The 26471-nt window shown below is 32.6% G+C and overlaps 1 protein-coding gene across 1 annotated transcript in view; it reads left to right on the plus strand.

Moving 5' to 3' along the window:
- LOC141562903 (sodium channel protein type 1 subunit alpha-like) overlaps nt 1-26471 on the plus strand; it is a 195949-nt gene that overhangs the window by 134314 nt on the left and 35164 nt on the right. Inside the window, exons 18-22 of the mRNA XM_074303211.1 lie at nt 305-787; nt 16083-16203; nt 20039-20193; nt 22537-22710; nt 23875-23997. Of these exons, the coding sequence (XP_074159312.1) occupies nt 305-787; nt 16083-16203; nt 20039-20193; nt 22537-22710; nt 23875-23997 (1056 nt within the window). The remainder of the gene's footprint in view (nt 1-304; nt 788-16082; nt 16204-20038; nt 20194-22536; nt 22711-23874; nt 23998-26471) is intronic.

Genomic DNA, 26471 nt, shown 5'->3' on the forward strand with positions numbered 1-26471 from the left:
TCTTGTTCAATTGTTAAGATTCATTGTGAGGGAAGAGAAAAGATAAACTAAGAAAGAAAAAAAAAATTTTTTCAATTTCTGGCTCTGGCTTTCTCATCTGTCTGTATATAAAAATATCCACTAATCTCTCTAAACCTCAGTTTTCTCATTTATAAAAATTAAATGATAACATTTGCACTATCCACTTGATATATTGTATTTATTAGTAGCAGTAATTTCTGCCTCATTTTTCAAAACATATAGTCATAATTTATTTTTCTTTATCTTAAAGAGTTGTAATTTATGTATTTCTTATCTTTTAAAGGTATTGAATCTGTTTCTGGCCTTACTCCTGAGTTCATTTAGTGCAGACAACCTTGCTGCTACAGATGATGATAATGAAATGAACAACCTCCAGATTGCTGTGGATCGAATGCATCGAGGAGTAGCTTATGTGAAAAGGAAAATATATGAATTCATTCAGCAGGCCTTTGTCAGAAAACAGAAGGTTTTAGATGAAATCAAGCCACTTGATGATCTGAATAACAAGAAGGATAGCTGCATGTCCAATCACACAACAGAAGCAGGAAAAGATCTTGATTATCTGAAAGATGCCAATGGGACTACAAGTGGAATAGGGACAGGCAGCAGTGTGGAAAAATACATAATTGATGAAAGTGATTACATGTCATTCATAAACAATCCCAGCCTCACAGTAACAGTACCAATTGCTGTTGGAGAATCTGACTTTGAAAATTTAAACACAGAAGACTTCAGCAGCGAATCAGATCTGGAAGAAAGCAAAGAAGTAAGTCTTATAGATCCAGATAGCTATAGGTATATGTGCCTACATGATGTAATGTGTACCCTTGATGAGAAATGTTCATGGAAGATAGCCTCATATCAATCTTTGTAGTTTTGTCTTAGTGAAAAGTATATAGAAACAGTGAAAAAATGAAAAGAAAGTGCAGTGGCTGTGCTTTTCCAAACCAAATAACATAATGTATGGGTTAAATGTTATTACTGATTATTCAAAAGGTCAATTAAAAGTCAGATATACTTAAGTATAGATGTCAAATGACACCCATTTTTACTTGTCACCTAAAATAGAATAATATATATTTTTCAGATAAAGATGAAATGATATACTTGGAATCATGGAACTGATATTAATGAGGGAAAGAAAAGGAGGAACGCCATTTCTCGGGGCATAGATAATCCCATGAGGCTCAGTGTCCCCTGTAAAATGAATTTACAGGCCTGAAAACCTAGATCAATAAATAAAAAGGTTTATTGTAGGAATTTGGAAGTAAAGTTAAGTCAGAAAGACGCCAAGGCCAAAGGTGGCCACTGGGCGAGCAGGAACCCCTACATGGCTAGAAGGATACCATGTGTTGGCTGGGAGGGCTCCTGCCAAGAGGGTGGTCCTGCTCATTTCTTTTATACCCAAAAGATTGTGGGCCGTTCCAAGTTCTGACGGGCTTTTCAGTTAGCTCAGATCAGGTGAAGGCTGGGGGAAGCTGAGCTGATAGTGGGGCTGGGCCTGGATATTCAAAGGGTGCCTTTGACCAGGATTTGTGAATCAAGGTCAGCCATGGGTTGGGCAATTAGAAAGGAATCTTAAAGGGACCTCAAACATCATCAATATGATATTCAACAACATATTTAAAATGTATTTACTCCTTAGTCTGTACAACAAAACACAAAAAAGGGCTATAATGGTTATATTGTAAGGACTTTGCTAAGAAGTACGAGAGCAGGGAGACAAAAGATCATCCAGGGGACTTTTTTCCAAAAGGTTTTCTATTTGTTCTAAAATCTAGATTCAGATTGAATATCAAAATAGATACATTTGCATTTAATAAACATTCACAAAAGATAAAATAGGAATATGATATTCCTGTTATTTACAAATTATACATATGAGGCAATTTTGTATTTTGTTGTAGAAGAGTTACTTTTTAATATTTTATTCATATAAAATCAGGGGCTTTCAGTAAATATGGGAGCTGCTAGCCTATTCCCTCCCCACAATTTTTAGTTCATTGAGGAGCCTACAAAGAAGTAAGGAAAAACCATGATAGTAACTTTAACAGCTCTCTCTTCAAATCCTCATGTGCTAGATAGAATAGCAAATATTTAGGCAATCATTTTAAAAGGTTTCCAGATTGAAAAATCTGTGTATCTTCCTAGATTCACCTTTTTTCCATGACTTCAGTTCCATGACTTTGTCACAGACTTTGCCAATTTACAGTGGGAGCTAGTGTAATGCTGGAGAAACTGAGGCAAGATATTTAGAGAGTATTTAATAATTTATTTAAAAGGAAGAGATTTACTGGGACCAAATGGATCCATGATTTGGTCACAGGGCTGAATGAGACTATCATCTCCAAAAATCCAGCAAACAATGTGAGCTCTCAATGACCTATATACACATAGCTCAGACTCAGGGGGTAGACTAAGACAGGGGCAGAGTCAGGGTCCTGAAAGTGGGAACGGGACTCTGACCTGGTAGGGTGAGCCATTGGAGAGGGGATGACATAATGGGGGAAGAAACCCCAGAAATAGAGAGAGGAATCTTGATAAGATTGGGATGGAGAGAGGCATTCTGATATTCTAAAACATAAGATCTTTAATCTTTATCAAATATTCTGATAAAGAGGGAGGGGTGCTTTCCCAAGAATGAGCAGAACAATTATAAACTGAAGCAGAACAATTAGGGAAACCAAGATAGGACTGAGTCAGGACAATAAAAGAGAACTGTGGCATAACACTAGTATGTTTTGAATTATCCTTCAATTCAAAATTGAATAGAATTTCTACTAAAATAAATGTGGTAATTTTTTCATGGTCTAGTTGATGTCTGATTCTTCAGAGTCATTTTTAATATTTAATGAAAGCTGATAGGTACTGAATGTTACTTGGTTAAGCTTTTAAAAAAAAAAAAAAAATTACTATATTCCAGTCACCTACTAAAAGGAACTTCCAGAAACATCATAGCCAAAATACAGAGCTTCCAGGTCCAAAAAATATATAATATAAACAGCCAAAAATGAAGAATTCAAGTACCAAGGAGCCATACTAAGGATTGCACATGACTTAGCAGCCATCATTACAAAGAAACAAAAAACTTTGAATTTAATATCCAGAAGGCAAAGGACAAGACTTATAGCCAAGAATAATTTACTCCCCAAAAATGAATATAATGCTATGGGGGGGAGAGGGGACAAAGATGGTAAATTTACTTTTAATGAAATAGATGATTTCTAAGCAGTCCTAATAAAAAGACAAGAATTGTGGAAAAACTCTGAAGTTGAAACATAAAAGTAAAGAGAAACATCAAAAGACAAAAATGAATGAAGAATAATAATGGAACAAATAATTTGAACTACTTACATTTAAATATAGGGATATGACACATATTTTCCTCTGAATCCTGTCTTCTTCAAGGTTCATAGACAGAATCTACAAGACCTGAGAGTAGTTCTATTACGTCTTGATAATCTTCAGAGTGGAAAGTCAGGGAAGAGAAATATATGGAAAAAAGGAAGAAATTGGGAGGAGTGGCTAACACTCTACCCCTGCTCTCCCCCCACTTTCTCTTTCTTTCTCTCTCTCTCTTTCTCTCTTAAATAATAATAGCTTTTTATTTTGCAACAATAGTTTTCAACTACCAAACAAGGAAGGCAGAAATAATTATGACTGACATAACAATTATTGTTTTTGCTCCCTGTCAGCATCCTAATTTATTCCTCCACTTCTCAGGGAAGTGAAAAGAATTCTAGCAAGCCAATAAAGGAGATGTGCTAGAGTTGGAGAGGCTTTCAGTATCCCCTAGATCATACTATAAAACTATCGATAGGGATTTGAGTTTGGGGTTTGAAAATAGAAATGCCATATTGCAAAATCTATAACATTTCTTAATGTAATTGGTAATGAAAATAGACGATTTTTAAAATAAGAATTTGGCTATGAAAGAGGGGAAAGATATTGGATAATGACTTGAAAAAAATAGTTGATACAAGTCAAAGTTTCTTAAAGATAGGGGGGATCAGGACATATTTGTAAGTACTAGGAAAGGGGCAGTGAATAAGAAAAAAAATTAATATTATGGAAAGAAAAAGAATAAGTGAAAAGGCATGGTGACAAGAGAAATGTACCACTCACAAAGAGGGTCACATCATCATCCAAGTTTGGGTGAATAGATGTATGAATTGAGAAGTTTATTAGAATCTCAAATTTTTTCACTGTTGTACTGAGGAGAAAGGCAAAGGTGAAGAGAGGAATATTAAAAAATGGTTTAAGGAGAAAATAGAAATTTTGGAACAGATGCTATTGGTTGGATTTTATGAAATCATTCAAGAAAGAATAAAAGGAGTGGTGTGCAGCAGTAACAGCCTATATGAAATTAGATAACACAAATTCAGTAAATTAATTCAAGGCAGTTGTATGACTTCCCTAGCAGCATGCGCACATAGAAATATATGCCCTATGTTTTTGTTGTTGAGTCCTTTTTCAACCATGTTCAACTCTTTGTAAAAGCATTTGGAATTTTCTTGGTTAAGATATTGGAGTAGTTTGCCATTTCCTTCTCCAGTTTGATGAGGTTAGGCGCAGGGCAGAGAGTTGTGGGGACCACTTCTGTTCGGTACAGGTCCTTTGTAAAAAAAATTCACAAACCCATAAATCAGACTGGCAAAAGAAGTTTATTGTTGGCTCTGAGAAGTCAGCTTTTGCTAGGAAGATTGACTTCCAAATGACAAAGTCCTGGCAGAGAGATAAACAGAAGTGTAGAGAAATCCTGGCAGAGAGATAAAGAGGGGTATTAATACTGAGAAGAGGGAGTCTCTTCACAGTGGGCAGGGTCCTAGCAGACAGCTATGCCAAGGAGAGAAAGAGAAAGACCGCCTTTGGGCCTTTGCAAATAAATGAGCCCCCCCAAAATTGCCCTTTAAATAGGAAATCTGAGACTGATATTTCAATTAAAAGAAATTATTTCCAATGTTGTTACTGCCTCCAAGCCTAGATTTCTGGTTGAATGAGACCACTTACTGGGAGTGGTCCTGAGCCAATTTTCAGCTCAATTGAGGTCCATAGAAATATCAAATCTAGATCTCCAGCTAAATGAGACCACTTAAGTTTGGGCTAAGTAGGAGTGGTCCTGGACTCAACTTAATAGAGGGTGTAGCTAGTCCCACCAAGATAACAGAATGAATCCACTTTATCTTGATTCCTTGAGGCGGGGCTGTCCTAGAGGAGAGTTTCTTAGAGGTCAAGGAGAGTTTCTCAAGAGTTTCCCAAAAACTCTTGGGGACAAAGTCAGAGGACAGCTTCAGGATTCCCCCCATCAAGTTCACGTTACAGATGAGGCACTAAGGGAAACAAGGTTAAGTGATTTGCCCAGAGTCACACATTTAGGAAGTATCTGAGACCAGATTTTAACTCAGGAAGATGAGTCTTCCAGATTCCAGGCCAGGCACTCTATCCACTGAACTACCTAGCTACTCCATAAAATCTAGATTAAAGTACTACAACCAGATAAAGGACAACTCAAAAGAGGTCATTGATTGAAGGTGGTAGAGGAAGGAGAAACAAAAATAATATTTCATTCCTCCTGTTCCTCTTGGCTCATTATGATGAGATAAGGCATATCTAATGCTGGAAATGATGGTGGTATCTTCTACTAAGATCCATATTTTTATGATTGCAACATGAAAGGAGCATGAGAGAAAGTGGTCTAATATGAAGATTAGTTTGTCAACAATAGAACAAAGGCTGCAGAGAAATCATAGGTTTAGAATTGAAAGAAACCTCAGAGACTACTTTACAGATGAGAAAACTAAGGCCTGTGCAGTTAAGTGACTCCCCCAAAGTCATATGAGTAATGAGTATCAAAGACAGGATTTAAACCAGGATCTTCCAATATTTTCCACAACACTTGCTGCCTTTCCAGTGAAAAGGGGATGGAGAAAAGAGAGTTAACTAAAGATCCAGGAGGAACTGGCTACCATGGATGAATATGTTGGAAATGGGAAAAATAGCTAGGGAAAGGATCCCAAGCCTAAATTCTTAGTCACAGGGATTCTGAGAAGAGTTCTAGGGCAGGAGATTGCTGTGTTCTTTCTAGGAGCAGTGTTAATATCGATATTATTCTCTGAGGAAAAGATAGAAAATATTGAAGCAGGAATATAGCATCAGAGCAGATAATGAGGTATTCATGCTGGCTATGTTCTTGGTGAGATATCTGTATGAAATGAGGCTAAGTCTAGGGCCTAACCTCCAATCCACTACCAAAACAACTCTTTCCTAGGATCAGTCCCAAAGTTAAATGATTGATCCCAAGTATGAGGATAGGATCTGAATTGCATCAAAGGGTCACTGATCCAGGTGGTAAAGGGGAAAGTGGTAGCAGGACAGATGACAAGAACATCTTATGTGGTCAAATTATGTATTAGAATGGGACTTAGATCATGAAGGTCTGCCAGACACAGAGCAAAAATTGATCCAATACATTAAATAAGCAGTTTATACTAATTAGTTTTGAACCATACACTTACAAGGAAGCCTCATTGAAGACTGAAAGAATATTGTAGGGGAGAACTGAACTTGGGTGAGCAACAATTGGAATACAAAGGACAGCAATTTCCACTGCTCAAATGTAGTAAAAATGGAAAGCTTTGACTCTATATCTCTGATCATAAATTATTCTCTAAAGTAAAGAAGTTATCAAAAATGAGACTCATATAAATACTTCAGACTAGAATTTTCTCCCAGGTGACTTCATGGTTAACTCTAGGTTATAAATTGAAAAATATAGAGAATTAATTTGGTATTACAGTCAGGAAGTCTTAGATTTTAGTTCTCCCTTTTGCATATATTGCATAACTGTCAAAATATTTAATTTAATTTCTCAGTGGCCTAGATAACTCTCTAAGAATGTAAATTATTGACAAGTTGTCCATCTGCATGAGTGAAGAAAATCACCATCCTGGTAATACCAATGAAATAACCCATCCAGATCACATCATCCCATCAAAATGAAATGAATATATTTAGTACTTACTAATACCAGTAATATAGTGAAGTTAACCTAGAAATAAAAAAAATTATTGACAGAAATATTGTTTCTTGTTTTCATAGAAATCATCTTTAGATTACTAAGTCAATAATACATTAATTTATTAGTTGAAAGTCTCTGTATAAGTATGAATCTTATTAATATCCTTTCTTTTGATATTTTATTACAATCTCAGAATTAATTTTAATTTTTAACATATACACATATGCACTAGAATGAATGATTTACTGGTTTACATTGGGCATAATAAAATTAATATTAATGTTTTATAAATTTTAGTGAATCTCATTAATTTATAATATATAAATACCAACACATTTTTAGATTAGAGTATACAAAGCTTTAAAGTATTCCTATTATGATATGCTTTTTGTTAATGTTTTAAACCAACCTGAAACCATATCATGAATAAATACTGAACCATTTAGTATGCTTTAATTTTTTCAGTTTTATGTTCATTATATTTTCTCTTGTGTTTTTAGTTTAATTCACAGTAAAAAAAATTTTACCCAAGGTAGAAGTGCAGTGGCCATTCATTGTCAGATCACAATGCTCAACACTGAAGCTTTAACTTACTCCCTTTTGCTCCTAGATTGATTCCTCCCTCCTTAAGGCACCTGGCAGACCCCTGGCCCTATAGAAACTGAATCATCTTTAGTTCATTGCAGCTCTAAAATCATGAATTTAAAAAACAGCCTCCCAGCCTTGCAGCAGGAATTTCATGAATATGCTACCAAGATTAGCCAAAACATTGGCTTTAGAATAAAAGCATATATGTCTTTTGAGAGGATAGGAAAAAAAAATTTGTTGTTTGAGTATTATTGAGTGAAATTATCTTGCATCCACCTTGAGGTCAAAATTATCTACTAGAGTAGACAACTTTTATTTTTCAGAATCAAATCTAAACAAATTTATTCAAGAGAAATAATTCAATAACTCAATGCATCAGTTGTTATCATTGTATGCTTGTTGAAAGTCCACAGGGGATGAAGTCAAGTGTAGTCCATAGATGTAATGTGGTATCTTTGCTTTCAGAAAGTTTACTTATTAAATCAGGCTATCACAAATACTTATACAGTAGTGCTAAGGGCCATATGCAGATACCTATCTATTTTCAAATGGGCCAGTCCATCTGGGAACTGCCAACTAGAACTTTTCTACAACTGATATAAATCTTAACTAAAGACTTACAAAACAGTGAAGTTACTTTCTTATTATAATTGTTGAGATCAAAAATAAGCAGCATGAAAACAATTAGATTAATTAAAAACTATTTTATCAAATTAACAAAAAGTTTACCTAAGTGAAACAAATAGGAAAAGAGCTAACAATTCAAAAAAGTGAAAATTTTAGTGACAATTTTATATCAACTCAATAAAAGGGTTTTTGTTTCACTGTTTTCAATCACTTCAGGTATAACTAAGAACTTAGTATTCTATTTAAACACAAATCAGTTAATTTCACTTACTAATATATTTGGAACAAATTATACAAAAACAAAATTAACTTAAGTACAAATAATATACTTTTCTATTATCTTAAGCCATGAACAGCTCTTTCTCAAAATAGTGTTTTGTTGCTATTGTTATTGTTTTTATTCAGTACCAGACCATTTTTATAGTTTGGTCAGTTAATCAGTCAATGAACATTTATTAAGTACCTACTGGCACTGTACTAAGCACTGGAATTAAAAAAAAAAAAAAAAGACAGTCCCCTCAGGGAGCTTACAATGTAAAGAAGAAACCATGCAAACAAATTTGTAAATTACATGCAGGAGTAATAGGAAATTATTAACAAAGGGAAGGTACTGGGAATTAAGGAATTGGGGAAGGCTTCTCAGTAAAAGATGTGGTATTAGGTAGGACTTTAATGAAGCAAAGTCAAAAAGAGCCTTCAGAGTAAGATAGAAGACAAATGTGAAATTCATATGAAAAATCCTGCTCATTCTTTTTCATAATTCTAAATTGTTTTTTAAAACTAAAAAATCCAGGCATTTCAATTAACAATGAAATTTATTTGATAATAATTCTTTTTTCTCCTATCTATGCAAATATAGCTTAAAACATTAATTTCAAGCAGATATAATTTTATTTTCAAATATTTTCAAATAAAATTTTTCATCTTATCTTATTTTCTTTGCTTATGAATAAAATAAAATTCACTACATCAATTGATATGGCTTGGTCCTTCTGGGTATTCCAATCCTCTACAGGAGAAGAACATAGCAGTATATTTATATTATCCACAGCTCTCTTTCTCTTGCTTTTCCCTTTTGTGCTGAACATAGAACAACAAATCTTTTCAAAGAAAACAGATAGCTGTTCTTTGATAACTGAGAAAAAAAATACAAACAAAGCAAGATCCAAAGAAGGCTATTGTACATTTTTTAATAACCTGGTTGCTGAGACTTTGGGAAGACTTCTCTGCATAGATGGGATGATTTACTTTTTAAAATATGCTAGCTAATATCATTTATATGTAGCATTTTAAGGCTTGCAAAGAATTTTATAAATATTATCTCATTTTGTCCTCACAGTAACCATGGAAAGTAGGATCTATTATTATTAGCATTTTATAGTGAAGAAAAGCAAAACAGAGGTTGAGTGCCTTAGCTAATAGCTATCTGAGGCTAGATTTAAATTAGGCTCTTCCTAACTGGAGAGAAAATGAGATTAAATAGTTAGATTTGGGTCAGATTTTTGGAAAGCCATAAAAATCAGTCTGAGAAATTTGAACCCTTGATAAAATTTGCTCAATTTTTAAAAAATCTATTCTGGTTCTGTTTTTTGAAACCTGAGAAATGGAGAAGAGGAACCAACCTCCAATCAGATGGAGCTATCCTCATTTTTTGAATTAGTATTGCTCAATTCATTAAGAATAAAAAGGAATTAACCACAAAACTTTAGATACAGGATGACCCTGAAGATTCCTTTGGGATTTGAATATAAATTAATCTGAAATATGGTGAGTAGTTTGCTCATTTTTTTGAGCCTGGATGGATTTCTCATCACATTCACTCAACTCAGATAAAAAAACAACAACAACAACAACAAAGCAAACCTGTATATATAAGAAACTAAATATTCCCTTATGATTGAATAGGATAGTAGTTGCATTGCTGTCAAAAGCTCTTAACAAGATGTGTTCTATCTCTCCTTTGTCTCAAAAATATTGTCTCTGGCTGTTGTATTGCCAGTATTATTGTCATATCTGAAGAGTACTAAGGATCTCAGCTGTTATTTATTTGAAAAAAATTAAAAGAATATTAAAAATAAATACATAATAATTATTTTTTTTAATTATCAGAAAAGCTCAGTCTCCTTTCTGAGTACTGGGAGCCATTCTGAGAGAATATAAAATAGTTGGAAGTTTGGGGGTCAATACAGATCTGTATTCAACAAGATTTTGCAAGGCTGAATATTGAAAACTATTTTTATATGTATTTTGAAAAAAAGCTATTATTTATATCAAAAAAAAAGACTATTTGTGTTCAAATCTTATCCCACTCACCTGTATGAATTATGTGAGCCTGGGAAAGTCACTCATCTCAGAGTCTCAGATTCCTAATTTGTAAAATAAGAGTAAAAGCTTCTATTGCTAAGGATCGTTGTGAGGGTAAAATTAGATTTTTATGTAGAATGGGGGGGGGGAGGAGAGAAGGGTATTGTAAAACTTTAAAATGCTATTGAAATGTGATCCCTGTCCAAGTCTTGGACCTTTTACACTCTGCCACAGAGCATGCTTTCCTCCCATCCAACAGCCAAAACTAAAATGCCCTAGAGGAGGCCTAGAAGAGAAGGGGATATCTAAAATCTACCTGACTGTGGCAGGTTATTGCTTTAAGTTCTCACATAGCACATTGATAGCATAATGCTTTGGACACAGTGAGGAATAGGGATAGGGACTATACATATAAGCCAGTCAGCATTTAATAATATATGCTGAGTGCATATAAAGGAAGATTGACTTTCCTCTTTGGTCTTTTAAGATGAACAATTCTGTCCATTTCAGTAGGTACGGTCCATCTAAGTATCTCCCAGGAAATAATCTTTCACATTCATTTTTTCCAAATATTTTGAAAATTCTCAATCATTATATATATATATATATATATATATATATATATTATATAAATTATATCAAAACTGACATATAATAAGAGAAGTAAGAAGAAGTATTTTACACTGTCATAGATTTTTTTTCCAGTTACAATCTCAAAAACTTTAATTTGCCACTAGAGGACAAGTTCCATTTTCAAGTCAAATTTTAGTACAGCCCTGACATGGCCTTCTTCAACAATGAGATGAACCAAATCAGTTCCAATAGAGCAGTAAAGAATTGAACCAGCTACACCTAGAGAAAGAACTCTGGGAGATGACTATGAACCACTACATAAAATTCCCAATCCCTTTATTTTTGTCCACCTGCATTTTTGATTTCCTTCACAGGTTAATTGTACACTATTTCAAAGTCCAATTCTTTTTGTACAGCAAAATAATTATATGGACATGTATACATATATTGCATTTAACTTATACTATAATATATTTTACATGTATTAGTCAACCTGTCATTTCAGGGAAGGGGTGAGGGAAAGGAGAAGAAAAATTGGAACAAAGGGTTTTGCAATTATCAATGCTGAAAAATTGCCCATATATATATATATATCTTGTAAATAAACAGCTATAATAAAAAAACATATAAAATCTGCTGACTGAAGGATAATTTATGTAAAGAGAAGATAAGTCTCAGTATGTCATTCTTTGAGTATTGAATTCTTTGACTATTCTTTAGTTTTGATTTCATGACAATCCATGAAACAGAAAAACTTTAAATAAACTCCATCTTTATAATTATGCAATAACAATAGCAGAATGGCAGAAATAAAGATAGAAAGTACTAAGAATCACAATTCAGATTGTTGATGAAAATTTTTATAACTTTTATTATTCTAAAGTTGAGATTTTTGTTCAATGACCAATGAGTTGGCAATGAGAACTGAATTGTCAACATTAACATTCTCTTAATATATGGAACAATATATGGAGCATAACAAAGTTTTAACTTAGTGGAAAGATGGCTTAAAAGATCTCCCTGGAGAAAGGAAAATGGTCAGTAAAATTAGTTTTCTGATGCAACTAAAGACCATAAAAAACATAATTCCGCTGGAACAGCTTCCCAAGCCTCCTTGTAATAGCATAAGCCAAAAAAAAAAAAAAATTATTAAGACACTTTTAGTTTATGTGTCAAGCTCTACTGTAAAAAATGAAGAAGCAGATAAATTTTGTGAAGAACTTGACAAAATTCTCCTAACCAAGTCAATTAAATCATTTCAATAGTTTGAAAATATGAAAATATGAAATATAAAGTTCAACTTCCTATAAAATGGAAAGAGTTGTGAGTGATCCAAACTAAAACACCACTTTTTACATTTATTAACTGTTGCAGCAGGAGCAGGTCTCTTAACTTCTCTAAATCTCACATTCATCATTCATAAAATAAGATTACAACTAGGTAATGCAAATAATGAAATCCCCTGGGGTGATTACCTGTATTTGAATTTGTACTATTCAAAGTTATCACTACATAAAATGTGATGATGGGTTCTAGCCCAGTGAAAGTATGCAATGAAGATTATAATATTGTGACCATTACAATTGGAACCTAAACTGTATAATGTTTCTAGTTCCTAATACATTGTGTCAATGTGAGGATCAGGAAATGTTAGCTATCATTATTATTACTGTTATTATTACTTCCTATGACTACTATGAGGATCAAATGAGAATAACTGTAAAAGTTAGTATAGTGCCTGGGATATTGTATAATATAAATGTTGCTTGTTTATTATTATTACCATTATTAAAAAGGCAAAAAATGTTATAGTCCTTGCTCTTGAAGAGCTTATACTCTATTGCTCTTAATTTAAAAAATTCTGAATGTATTTTTAAAATTAATCTGTCCTTCCCACTAAATCCTCACCCCATTTAGAAAAAAAATTACAGAAATGCCAAGAGCAGATGCTTCAACATATATATCAATATAGTCTGGAAAAACATTCCCACATTACTAATATCTGAAAATGTAGCTCTCTTTCTGCACTTCAAATCCATCACTTCTCTACCTGGCAGGTAACAAGTGTATTTTTCTACATGTAGATCCTTTCCTCTGTCAGCTTACATTGTAGTATACCAAGTTTTAAAGGATAAAAACATAGTGGTGAGAAACCTCTTTTCCTTGTGAAAAGTCAGTCTGATCTATAAAGAGCATCCAAAAGAAGATCTAACATAAGTTATTCATAACACTTAAATTCTACACTAATTTATTTCACCATCATCAGCAAAGATTAAAAATGAACTTATCAATTTTATCTAGTTTAGAAAAGTTATATCTTTGTCACTTAGAAATATATATATATATATATATATATATATATACTAAAGTATATTGTTCTACTAATATTAATATATTAATTTTATTTGTAGGGTCCTGCTTTTGAGTTCTACATCCATTACCAAATCTCTGATTACCTACCATATTAACATGCTTCAATGAAAAAAAGTGATATTTGGGATTCCAAAGTACTTTACAAGGAAGGATGGAGCCCAAGAAGCCAGAACAGTCAGCAGAAAAAAAAAAAAAAAATCAAACCAAGTTTTATAAGGGATAATATTTACAAGAAAACAATCAAGGATGATGAGAATGTTAGAAGGGGGCACTGAGATCCATCCAATGTATTTTTATAGTGTACAAACAAAGCAAAACCAGATATCAGGGAGGTTTGCTGTTGCAAGCTTAGAATACAGATTGAGATTCCAAGATAGGTCCTTATTGACTGGTAGGGAAGATATCTGGTTATACAAACTATTCCATTAATGCAGGCCTCATTTTGACTGATTTGAGCCTTTTCTGTAGCTTCTTGCTTAGCAGGATGAAGAGGCCACTAAGGTGCTTCTACTATATTCTCTGGTGAGCTATATTTTGAAGTAAATACATTTAACTTTGTATTATTTAGCAAAGGCATGTGTTCTCATTATTTCCCAAAAGTATCTCAGGACACTATGCCAAAGAATGATGAAGTAGCCACAGCACCATGACTGGAATCAAGAAGACTGAAATTCAAATTCGGCCTTAAGATACTTATTAGTAATGTGATCCTAGACAAATCATTTAGCTTCTGATTCAGTTTCCTCATCTGTAACACCCAACTTATAGAGTTGTGAACATAAAATAAGACATGAAGAATTTTGCAGATCTTAAAGCATTCTATAAATGCTACCTATTATTATATCTTTCTTCCCTCCCACCCACCCATGGCTACCATGCATTCTCTTACTTTTTGAGGATATCAATCATTCAATCTGTAGAAAGAGTAATATCTAAAATTTGTGAAAAGTTAACAAGAAATATGGATAGATTTGTTCAATTTTATATTATTAAACAGTGTATATATTTAACTATCTTTAACTTTCTTTTTATAATTTTCTCTTGCATAATATATTTACAATAAAAATATGATTAACAATGACTATATTATCACACTGTATTTAAGCTGCTATTTCAGAGAGTAAAACTAATTGTCTCACTAAAAGCTTTTTTTTTTTTCTTTTTTCTTTCTTTTTTTTTTTTTTTTTTTTTGAGGCTGGGGTTAAATGACTTGCCCAGGGTCACACAGCTAGGAAGTGTTAAGTGTCTGAGACCAGATCTGAACTCGGGTCCTCCTGAATTTAAGGCTGGTGCTCTATTCACTGCGCCACCTAGCTGCCCCCTTCACTAAAAGCTTTAAAGTTCACAGGAATTTTTTAATCCAGGGGTTTTTTTAATTGTTTTCCATCCAAATAGATAAATGTATGTCATTCAGTTTCAGCCTTTTTAGAAGTTCTAGAAAGAATTATTTGTATTTAATTAATGCTTTCTACAATTGATGCAATTCATTCTAAGAATTGCTGGTTACCTTTTTCCGCCCATTCTAGGTTCATAGAGCTTGTTAAATGCCTTTGAAAACTTCTTGTGTTCTCTATAGATAATTTATCATAGAACAAATAGAATTTTCTCATCTACTATGTTTAAAATTCTCAGGTTTATGTCATTACAATCTTTAACCTATATGTAAGAGAATTGGATTTAAGCAAAAAAAAGTAAAAAAAAAAAATTAGGTAAACTTGCAGAAACCCATTATAATAGTAAAATTCTACTATATCAGAGGACTTATTAAATAGTGTAGTGATAGGAAAGGGAGGAAAACTAGACATAAAGCTTAAAAAAAACTTTTAAAAATCTTGAAGTATAAGCTTTACTGTTTATTTGAGCATGTCAATCCCTGTAAGTCTCAATTTTCTCATCCACAAAATTTGGAGCCTGCACTATATAAATTCTAATATCCTTTCCAGCTTTAACATTCTAAGATTCTATTCATCTATCTAGGGAAAGTGAAAGTAGGCCACTGAATTTATTCATGAGATGAAGGAAAAACTCATAAATTAATCATTAAAATGTAAAATAACATAACTAATGTCATTCTCAAAAAGGAAAGTCTTTCCTCCTTCCTCCTCCCCTTCCTACTCCATCTGTCTCTCTCTATCTCAATCTCTTTGTTTTTTTCTCTGTGTCTTTTGTCTCTGTCTCTGTATGCTTCTGGCTTTTTCTTTTTTCTATCTCTCTTGTCTATCTTTCTCTCTGTCTATCTCTTTCCCTTTTTTCCCTCTTCCCCTAATACTTCTTTATATGATTTATTCTACATGATGATCACTGAGTAATTGATATTGACTAACATTTGTCACTGACACTACAGAATTTTGAAATGACATCTCTCATTATTCTGATTAAAAGCCAATCACCTTCTCATGTATACCTCTGAAGCTGTATGCCATCCTTTAACTCTCTTAACTTCTAGGAAACTCCCAGAAGAGGATTTCACAGTTTAGCACTAGAAGGATACATTCATACAGTATTCCTTTCTCCCTAAGTCATTTGTTAGTTATCAGAAATAAAGTGGTTTCTTTTAATAATATCCTTTTTTATGCAGAAACTTAATGAGAGCAGCAGTTCATCTGAAGGCAGCACTGTAGACATTGGGCATCCTGAGGAAGAACAGCCTGTAGCAGAACCTGAAGAAGCCCTTGAACCTGAAGCCTGTTTCACTGAAGGTAAATGAGTCAACCATCTGTTTTACTCTGTGAAAGGGAAAAGAAGAGAAGGAACTGGGTGCTTAGTAACCTAGGATATTTAAATGGTGACAAAAGAAGAAACAAAACTATCCATTTGTCTACCTCCTCTTTCACAAAGCTATAAACAACTTAGTTGTGTTGCAAGTAGAATAAACTGATGTTTATTAATCTTCTACGGTGTGAAGTACATTGTGCTAAGTGCTGGGGGCAATATAACTGGGGAGCAGACGAGGTCTTATCTCTGATAGATCTAGGATAAGAAAAACACAGGAACAATCAAATAAGATGTGATGTTGGAACTATCACTTCCTTGCCCCAGGGCTCTCCCAGATGAGGAAATTCCCTTCACAACTGCAGATAGATATCTTCTCAACAATATAGTCTTAGAACAGAGAGTTTTTAAACTTTTTTTTGTCATAGACCCCTTTGGTAAGAAAGTGAAATCACTTCTCAGAATAGTTTTTAAATACCTAAGATAAAATACACATAATTAAAAGAAAACAAATTAAATTGAAATGTGGTTATAAAAATATTTTTAAAACCAAGTTCATAGTTTCCAGGTTAAGAACTCATTAGAGCACTGAGAGATTAAATCCAGTTGCCCAGGGTTACTTACAAAGATAAGATTTGAACCTATTTCTTTCTGCCTCTGAGGACAGCTATCTATGCTATAAGATACTGTGTCCTATTTAATTATGAGGTCCTTGTGTAAATATTATACAATAATATTGAATATTATTAGTTGAATTTAGTAGGTATCTATTAAGTATGTAGTTGTTCCAGGCACTATACTGGGCACTAAGTTTATAAAAACAAAAAGCAAACAGTCCTTTATCTCAAAGGGCTAACATTCTATTGGGAAAACAATACACAAAGATAAGTATACTAGAAATATATACAAAATAAATGTGAAGTCATTTGGAGGAAGAGAGAAAAATGTTAATAATTGGAGAGGATGTTATATTCAAAGAGAGTATTAAATGAGGCTGGGAATTCCTAGAAACAAAGAGAAGGAAGGAGAACATTTGAGGATGATGAATAAAAGGCACAAACATAAGACAGTATAATGCCATGTGTTTGAAAGCAAAAGTAGGCCAACACCCCCCCCAAAAAAGGAAGAATAAGGTTAAATAAGACTGGAAAGAGTAGGTCTAGTCAGATTGTGAAAAGCTTCATATACCCCAAAGAGAAGTTTACATTTGATCCCAAGCTAGGTGATACCAGAAGGAGAAATCATTAAGTATTATCAAATTACTAGAAGCAGTTTCTCTTTGATTTGGGTTTTAAAAGGAATTTAGTAGACAGAAGGAGAATTTAGGCATATGAAATAACTTAAACAAAAATAAATAAATAAGTAAAGACAAGATTATGACCCAAGAAATGCTTGAGGGACAGAGTTATTCAGTTATCTGGAGTATAGAATAATATGAACTGAGTGGATTAGATTGATGCATAAAAGGATGAATATGTTAGTGAAATGAAAGCTAAATTGAAGAAAGGAGAGGCATATAGACCCATTAGAATGCTTTTGCAATAAAAGGGCTGCTATCATATAGAAAAGAGGAGTAAAAGCACTAGGAATTAAGGAAGGATGGTTTACACCATAGTAATGGGAATAAAAATAAGACAACAGATGAGAGGTATTCCAACAGTATGATCAGCATACAGGGATTGGTGACAACTTGAAGGTGAGAGAAGAGAGAGAGGAAGAGTCAAAGGTAAAACCTATGTGGCAAATAAACATATCAAATGATTGAATGGCGGTACCACTCTATATACAATTAAAATGGTACAAAATAGTTTCAGTAACATAGTTAAGAAAGGTTTTTTTTGTTCTTTTCCTTAGATGAATTATTAAAATATATACTAATGATGCTTAGCAGTTAATAAAAGGTAATATGTATATATACTTTAAGATTTATAAAGAGCTTTACAGATAATATTTCACTTTATTCTCAAAACAGCCCAGAGAGATAGATGCTATTATTTTTGACTTGATACAAATAAATTGAAGCAGACAGAGTTAAATGACTTGCTCAGGCTCACACAGCCAGTATATGAGGTTTGAATTCAATCTTCTGAATTCCTGGTCCAGAACTCTATTGCATCAGTTAGTTAGGTCTAAAAAGATGAGCCTTTTGAAAATAAGATAGTACAATTCTGATGGATGTGTCTCTTCAACAATGAGAAGAACCAAATCAGTTCCATTTGTTCAATAATGAATTGAACCAGCTACACCCAGTGAAGGAACTCTGGGAAATGAGTGTGAACCACTACATAGCATTTCCAATCCCTCTTTTTTTTGTCCACTTGCATTTTTTATTTCCTTCACAGGTTAATTGTAGATTATTTCAAAGTCCGATTCTTCTTGTGCAACAAAATAACTGTATGGATATGTATACATATATTGTATTTAACATATATTTTAACATATTTAGCATTTATTGGTCTACCTGCCATCTGGGGGAAGGGGTGGGGAGAAAAAGGGGGAAAACTGGAACAAAAAGTTTTACAATTGTCAATGCTGAAAAATTACCCATGCATATATCTTGTAAATAAAAATCTATAAAAAAAAAAAAAAAAGAAATAAAATAAGATAGTAAACTTAAGATACACCATGCTTAGATGTTTTAGTCCCATTTTCATGGGTTTGGGGTTTTCAAGAGAATTTGAATCTGTTGGACCTCTAGAATTTATAAACCAGCATTCTTCCTAGTATTTTCTACCTTATATTATTTTATCACTCCAGAGTGATCCTCTTTCTCTTCTCTGCCTATCTACTCTCGACTCAACTTTCATCCCATCTTCTACATATGAACTTTCCTTGATGTTATCCTGTTGCTTTCTTGCACTCTTATTTAAATGAACTAGGTGAAATAGTGGATCAGATAATAGATTATGAGTCAGAAAGACCTGAATCTGAATCTGATCTCAGATCCTTAGTAAATGTGTGATCCTGGGCAAATCACCTCTCTCTGCATTAGTTTTCTCATCTGTTAAATGGGGATAATAATAGCACTTGCCTCATGGGATTTGTTGTGAGGATCAAGTTATATAGAATGTTTAAACTATTTCATAAACCTAAAAGTCCTCAATAAATGCTATAATAAATAACTACTGTTATTATTCAATTTTTATGTCCTTATTCCCTGCTCCCCTCATCATACTTCATATCCTCAGACTGTCCAGTACATTGTAGCATGTCTTTGGATATAATATGTGCCTAGTAAATATTTTATTGACTTAATTTTTATATAATATCAAAACAAAGAAGAAGAAATGAGGGGAAGGTACTGACAAATATGGACAGTGCTAGAGCTAATTATATTTTTCTGAACCATGCAATTTTGTAAAATCATTGGCAAGGCTTCCTTAAACTCTTATAAGGGAAATCCAAATAGCAGAAGGATGCTAGCTTCAGTTATAATACCTGGATTCAAATCTTGTCTCTGTTCCTTATGTCTGTATTTTAAAGTCACTTCTCTGTGGTTATCTATTCTCTAGTCTTTAAAAATGAGATTAGACTAGATATCTTCTCCTGTCCCTTATAGCTTTAAGTCTATATTCTAAATGTGACAGAAGAAGTTGACTTTATTATTGTAAGTTTTTCTTAGGAACTTATTTTTAATTATTTGCTTTTATTACCTCACATGGCAAATGCCATAAATTTTATGGTAAGATTGAAACTGCATTACATACCAAAAACTTAAGAAAAGTTCATGTTAGTTAAATTATTAAAAAGAAAAATATCAAAAATTATTTATTTTGCTAATGAGATGTTTCAGATCTTCATGTTTGAACCTGTTCTCTACAGGTTGTGTACGAAGGTTCAAATGCTGTCAAGTCAGCGTGGAAGAAGGTAGAGGAAAACAGTGGTGGAACCTGAGAAAAACCTGTTTCAGGATAGTTGAACATAACTGGTTTGAGACTTTCATTGTTTTCATGATTCTTCTCAGTAGTGGGGCTCTGGTGAGTGAAATATCAAACTAAATTATTTCATATAAAAGAAACTTCCCAGAATTTTCAAATTAGAAATTTGTTTCCAAATTATTTTCACACCTAAAATGTTTCTTAATGTAACCACACTTCAAATCTTCCATCCTATAAACTTCCATATTACAAATCCATTTCTGGGCCTACATTTCTCAATAATTATTGAAATAATTATTTATTTCTTTGGACTTTAAGTAGTTAATCCTGAAAAAATATCCCTAAAATGTTTTCACATTCACCCAGTGGATATAAATGATTAATTTTTCTCCTATATTTTTAAGCAAATAAGCAAAGCTGTAAAATTATAATAATATATGTAATAATATGTATGCTGTGTGAGGTCCTAGTTCAAGAATATATTCAGTTGTGCTCTTCTGGTTTTGAACAATTTAGGAGATAGAGTCTCTAAGTCCTTAGGGACCATTTCTCAATCTATTAAGTATTTTGTTCAGTATTCTCCTGCTACTCAAAAACAATAAATGTTGATGATAATAAACAATGGGCAACATGCTTAAGTAGTTCATTAGAAGATTTTATTTCCCTTTAAAATGCAAGTGTTTCATTCTTATCAAAATCAATCAACACTTTGAGTTAATTATATTTTTCTTCTCTAAGAATGTCAAGGGACCATATTGCAGAAAACATTAGAGGGGGAAAAAAAGACCACTTAAGTAAAGGCCAAAATAATTTTTGTTTCTTCATCTTTAAATTAAAGGAATTGGATTAGATGATCTCTAAGATCTAAGAGCCTTGAAGTTCTAAACCCCATGATCCTGTGAATAACATCTAAATATAAATGTGTGTGTGTGTGTGTGTGTGTGTGTGTGTGTGTGTGTGTGTGTGAGTGAGTGTGTGTGTGTGTGTGTGTTTTCTTTCAGGGAGGCCCAGCAAAAAAGCAAAAAAGCCCATAGAATTATATGGACATTTTTTCCTCTTTAAATTAATTAATAATTGTGACAGAAGTCTATGATTTATGGACTTCAAGCTGACTACATTTCTTCATATTGAATGTAATTGTATCTGAAAGTCATATCTCTAGGGTTTCATCTTCTGCCAGTGACTGAAATGAAATTACTCCTATGTAGAAAACATGAAGGCAAAGTTCCCAGAAACAGATATGATACTAAGGATCGCAGATGATGTGTGACTCCAATTCATCGTGGCAAGTCATGCATTTATCTCTATTGAGGCATAAAAACTATCAGTTACATTAAATGAGTAAAAAAAAGGGGGGGAGCTAAGTCAGGCTAGTATTTATCAAAAGAGGATGAGTAGCAATTATTGTTTTATGAGAACATGAATCACAAGGTATACATTTCCTTTACTTATTCTGTTTATTTTGTGATAGTACTAATAAGTAGCAAAAAGGCCAAGAGATGGATAGCAAAAAGGGGGGAAATGATAATTCTCCAACTTTAAACCTACATAACTGAGGTCTGATCTCACCTCTATTTTTAATTGATAGGTAGGAGCCAATCAAAACTTGAAGTCTAAAATATTCTCTTAGTTAAAGCTATCAATTATAAATTGATTCAGTGAAAGCCTATCTTTTTCTTCTTATTTCTTGGTTTTTCTCATAAAAAGCACATTTCACCCAAAATATTTAATGCTGGACATCTGCAGGTCTTTGGACAGAAAAGAGCAGTAACCAACATTAGCAGGCAGCCCTCCTACATTCCATCTGTTAATGGAGTAAGTAGAGGCTAAGAAGTACTCCAAAGGGAGAATTTAAATTTAAAAACGTTGTAGACTCTACACTCTATGCTATAGGATACTACATAGTGCCATCCTATATCATGCCATACCATATCCTAAACCATCCCAACTTATTTATCTCACCCTACCCTACTTTAGCCTGCTTCAAACTACATCATCCTATTCTACCCTATCTTAACCTAGCATCCCATACTATACTGTACAATTTGTACTGTATTATATCACACTATAGAATCCTATATCATACAGTTCCATACTGAATTGAATCATACCACATGATACCATATAAGCAAATGGTGGTCTAGCGGATTCAAATCCCAGCTGACCCACTACCTGTATGATCCTGAGCAAATCTTTTAACCTCTTAGGGTAAAACAAATCTCAATTTCCTTGTCTATAAAATGGTATTAGCAATAGCTCCTTTCTCACAAAGGCATAGTAAGACTCAAATGAGTTAATATATAAAAAGTACTTTACAAATTTTGAAATGCTCTATCAACATAAGTCATTATAGATTTTTTTCATTTTCTCCTAATCATTCAATCTAGTTTACAGATTATGTTATGATATGAATACTAAATTGTAAAACTTTTTTTTTTACAGGCATTTGAAGACATTTATATTGAACAGAGAAAGACTATTAAAATCATGTTGGAATATGCTGATAAAGTTTTCACTTACATCTTCATTCTAGAAATGCTTCTAAAGTGGGTGGCATATGGTTATCAAACTTATTTCACTAATGCCTGGTGTTGGTTAGACTTCTTAATTGTTGATGTACGTATTCTATGTGTTTATCTTTTTATCTAAAGAGTTTACACATTGAGCTTGTCATAAATCTTATTTTTTATTTTATATTTTTATTAAGTATTGTAATACTCTAAATCAGTTGGCTAAGAACAATACTAACTAAGGATGGAGAGACTTGGGTAATGACTTTTCAGTGTCATTTTTAGATCAGTGACACCTTCCTGGCTATACACCAAATAGTACATAGTGAATGATATAAAGGATATTCACACCAAAAATTTGCCCATCAGCAAAATGAGAACAATAATATTTATGCTATCTTCTTCCTTAGAACAGATGTTTTGTTTGTTGTCCTTCATAATTAAAGAGAATCAAAATGATATCACCATGTTGAGGTCAGAAGGCTATGTAGACACCTTAAAGCACACTAAAAATGTGAACTGTATAATTAAAGGGCATAATAAATAATCACTTCAAGGCTGAATTTTATTGTTTCTTTAAAGAAAAAAGATTTTGAAAATGAAAAGATACAATACTGTCTTCTACCCAACTCAAAAAGTTTTATATTTTGGCTTCTTATTAATATGAAAGAATTTAAAGTAAATTTTTATGTTGGGATGTCTTTATGATTTACTGTTAGAGTTTATTGTCTCCATAGGTTGAAATAACATGTCAACCTCAAGGTAAGGTTAAGAAGTATACAGAATTTAGTCACTGAGAAGACTGGGCTAAATATGTTTCCAAATAAAGGTAGATTTGTATCTACTGATGAGTGAATGCAGTATTCTTGTAATTTCAATTGAAATATCAGTCCTTGTATTTTGCTAATGTGCTACAATTTGATGAGATTTAGTCAAGATTTGAAGAAATAAGGAGCAGAATGGCAGCTACCTTTTTCAAAAAAATTACAATTTTTTTCTCACTTTTTTCATTTTATAGGTGACTTCTATTAGTAAATGTCAGTGGACTATTTTAAAAGATACATGACATAGCATGACAAACATTAATTACTCAGCTTTCTTTTTTAAGTATTAACAAATTTCTTTTTCTTAAAGAAAAAAAATTATTTTCTTCCATGATTTCTTGAAAATATTCTACAATTTTTTTTAGAAGCCAATACTCATTCTCATATCATATGTGTAAAAATTGTTCTAAATTAAAAGAAATACATTGCTTTTCTCTTTTGTACAGGTCTCTTTGGTTAGTTTAACAGCGAATGCCTTGGGCTACTCAGAACTTGGTGCCATTAAATCCCTCAGAACACTAAGAGCTCTGAGACCTCTTAGAGCTCTATCAAGATTTGAGGGAATGAGGGTAAGATAAATGAAGGAAAGTAGGGTAATGCATGTAGTAGAAAGAGCTCATGCATGCATATAAGGAATGGCAAATTTTTGCAGAAATGCTACACTCCTTTTATCTGTTGCATATTTACCATTCAGAGATATGCAAAAGACTGGACTTTCTTGGTACTAATAATAATCACACATCACTGGGCTCATCCAAATTGCTTTAACCACATCCTAGTCAGTTTTTCTGTTAATCAATATACTTAACTATTATAGTTACTTATTCAGCCTTAGTAGTGAAATAAAGAGAATTCTAAATCATATGCTCCTTTCTAGACAATGATTTATTAATGCTTTATCTGCATCATCCCTGAACTGGATAAAATATAAAATATGACATTAGGATGTTGTTTTAGGGTTTTCTTGTCTTTTTCTTTCATGATTCAAAATGAGAGGTAGAGTAATATAATGGTTAGGCAGCCAACCTCAGATTCAAGAAGACCTGTGTTCAAGTTTTGCCCCTCTCTATGAACCAGGCAAGTCACTTGACCTCTCAGTACCTATGCAACTCACTATGATAATAAGTGACTGAATAATATCAGATCTGCCTTAGAAGGGAGAGTTTCCTCACCTGGTGCTTGAATAATATGAACAGAAGCAAGATCAAAGAAATCTAGACCAAAAATTCAAAACTAACAAAAACCAAAGCAGCTGATGATTGGAAAGATCCAGGTGTTAACATGGTTAGGTTTAAATACAGATTGGGATTTTTAAAACTTTTCTCTTGGATGTTTTGATGCTGGCTACAATTTAAGTTACAACTGAAATATGATCCACTAAAAAAAAATCTAAAATTTCCATCCCTTTTGGGACATGCCCATATTTTGCTGTCACAAACATATATTTTTTAAATATCTGATTCCCTCATCAGCAAGTAATAATGAAATAATTTGAAAGTTTTTTTTTTTAATTTGTCACTGAATGATGACTTAAATAATCCAAACATATTCTCATGGAGCAAATATCATATAAATAATGATTTTCTTTGGCATTCTTTTTGAAGACTTGTTGCCCAGGATCCTGGTCAGAAAAAAATAAAATATTATATTTTTAACTTATTTGTGTTCCCATACTCTTTTCATTTATTATAAAGGTATATAGTCTTTTAAAGGGTCTTTATGGTGCTGTAAAAATCTATTCGACTTTAAGAAAATAAAACTTACAATTCCATAAAGCCATTGGTGAAGTAGTTTGATTTCCTGTGAACCAATCTGTCTGCTCTCTAAGACTTAGTATTTTAAAAACTAATAGTGATTTTAATTTCAATTATTTAATTAATAGTTTAGAATGTGATCTCTTTAAAAATCAATTGAATAATATTATAAATGCTAGCTGATCAGATTTAAAAATAGAGAATTTATCTTATATTCATGATTCATGTAAACTCATGAACTAATTTAGGCAGATCAGAAAGATACTAGTTTTTGAGTACAATAAAGATAATAGGAATGTCTTGCTCACTTTACCACAGAGTTAATCATATTTTCATAAAGAAGTGTGTATAGGAAACGCTGACAGTAATGTGTTTATCCATGAACAAAAATGGCATTATTTACACTTAAAATCTGTTTCTTATTTTATTGTGGATTGACAATTTCTTTTTTTTCTGAAGATAAATTTTCTACCAGAAAAATTTCAAAAATTTGTATAGAATCTGAGTGTATAGAATCAAATTTGTAAAAATTTGAAGCTGTTATATCTTAAATTTTATATATTCTAATCATTTTGTTTAAAACCTCAAATTCTTTTAAACTTATGTCTAATGTTTCTCTTATGATATCATTGCTAGTAATATACATGCTTAGATATTTACCAAAAAATGACTCAATTCTATTTTACTTTTAAACACTATCTTTAATCCTGAAATAATGGGTAGAATTGAATTTAAGATTAGAAAAACCTAGATTCAAATCCTGCCTTAGGCACTTACTAGCTCAGGGATCATGGGCAAGTCTTTTAAGGTCTATGTGTCTCTCTAGGACTTATGTACCAAATAGATGGCTTCTGACCTCTTTCTAGGGAGGTATTGCCCATACTAAGATAACCATATCTCTGTAGGTTATCTTTAATCACAATATTACAATATTTTCCTTGCTGTTCCTCAATAAAGAACTCTCTAAAATGTATCTGCTTTTAAGGATTCTATAGGTTTAACTAATGGAATTTTTTTTTTAAAGTAAACTCTTAATAGTCTCTGGTAAGGAAAGTAGAGTAATTATTTAGTTTCAACCAGGGTCAGACATATATGTAGCTTCATCTTGCAATTGGATCTTCATACCACTAAAATTTCCATTCATTTCAGCCCATTATTATTTGGCATTGTCAATTGACTAGGGTTTTTGTTTTTGTTTTGTTTTTTCTCTTTTCAACTACTTGCAATTGTTTTCACTGTGGAGACCCAGATAGAGATGATGATTGATGATTCTACTCAGAAACTGAGCT

Source organism: Sminthopsis crassicaudata, chromosome 3, assembly GCF_048593235.1.
Source record: "Sminthopsis crassicaudata isolate SCR6 chromosome 3, ASM4859323v1, whole genome shotgun sequence".
NCBI classification, from domain to species: Eukaryota; Metazoa; Chordata; class Mammalia; order Dasyuromorphia; family Dasyuridae; genus Sminthopsis; species Sminthopsis crassicaudata.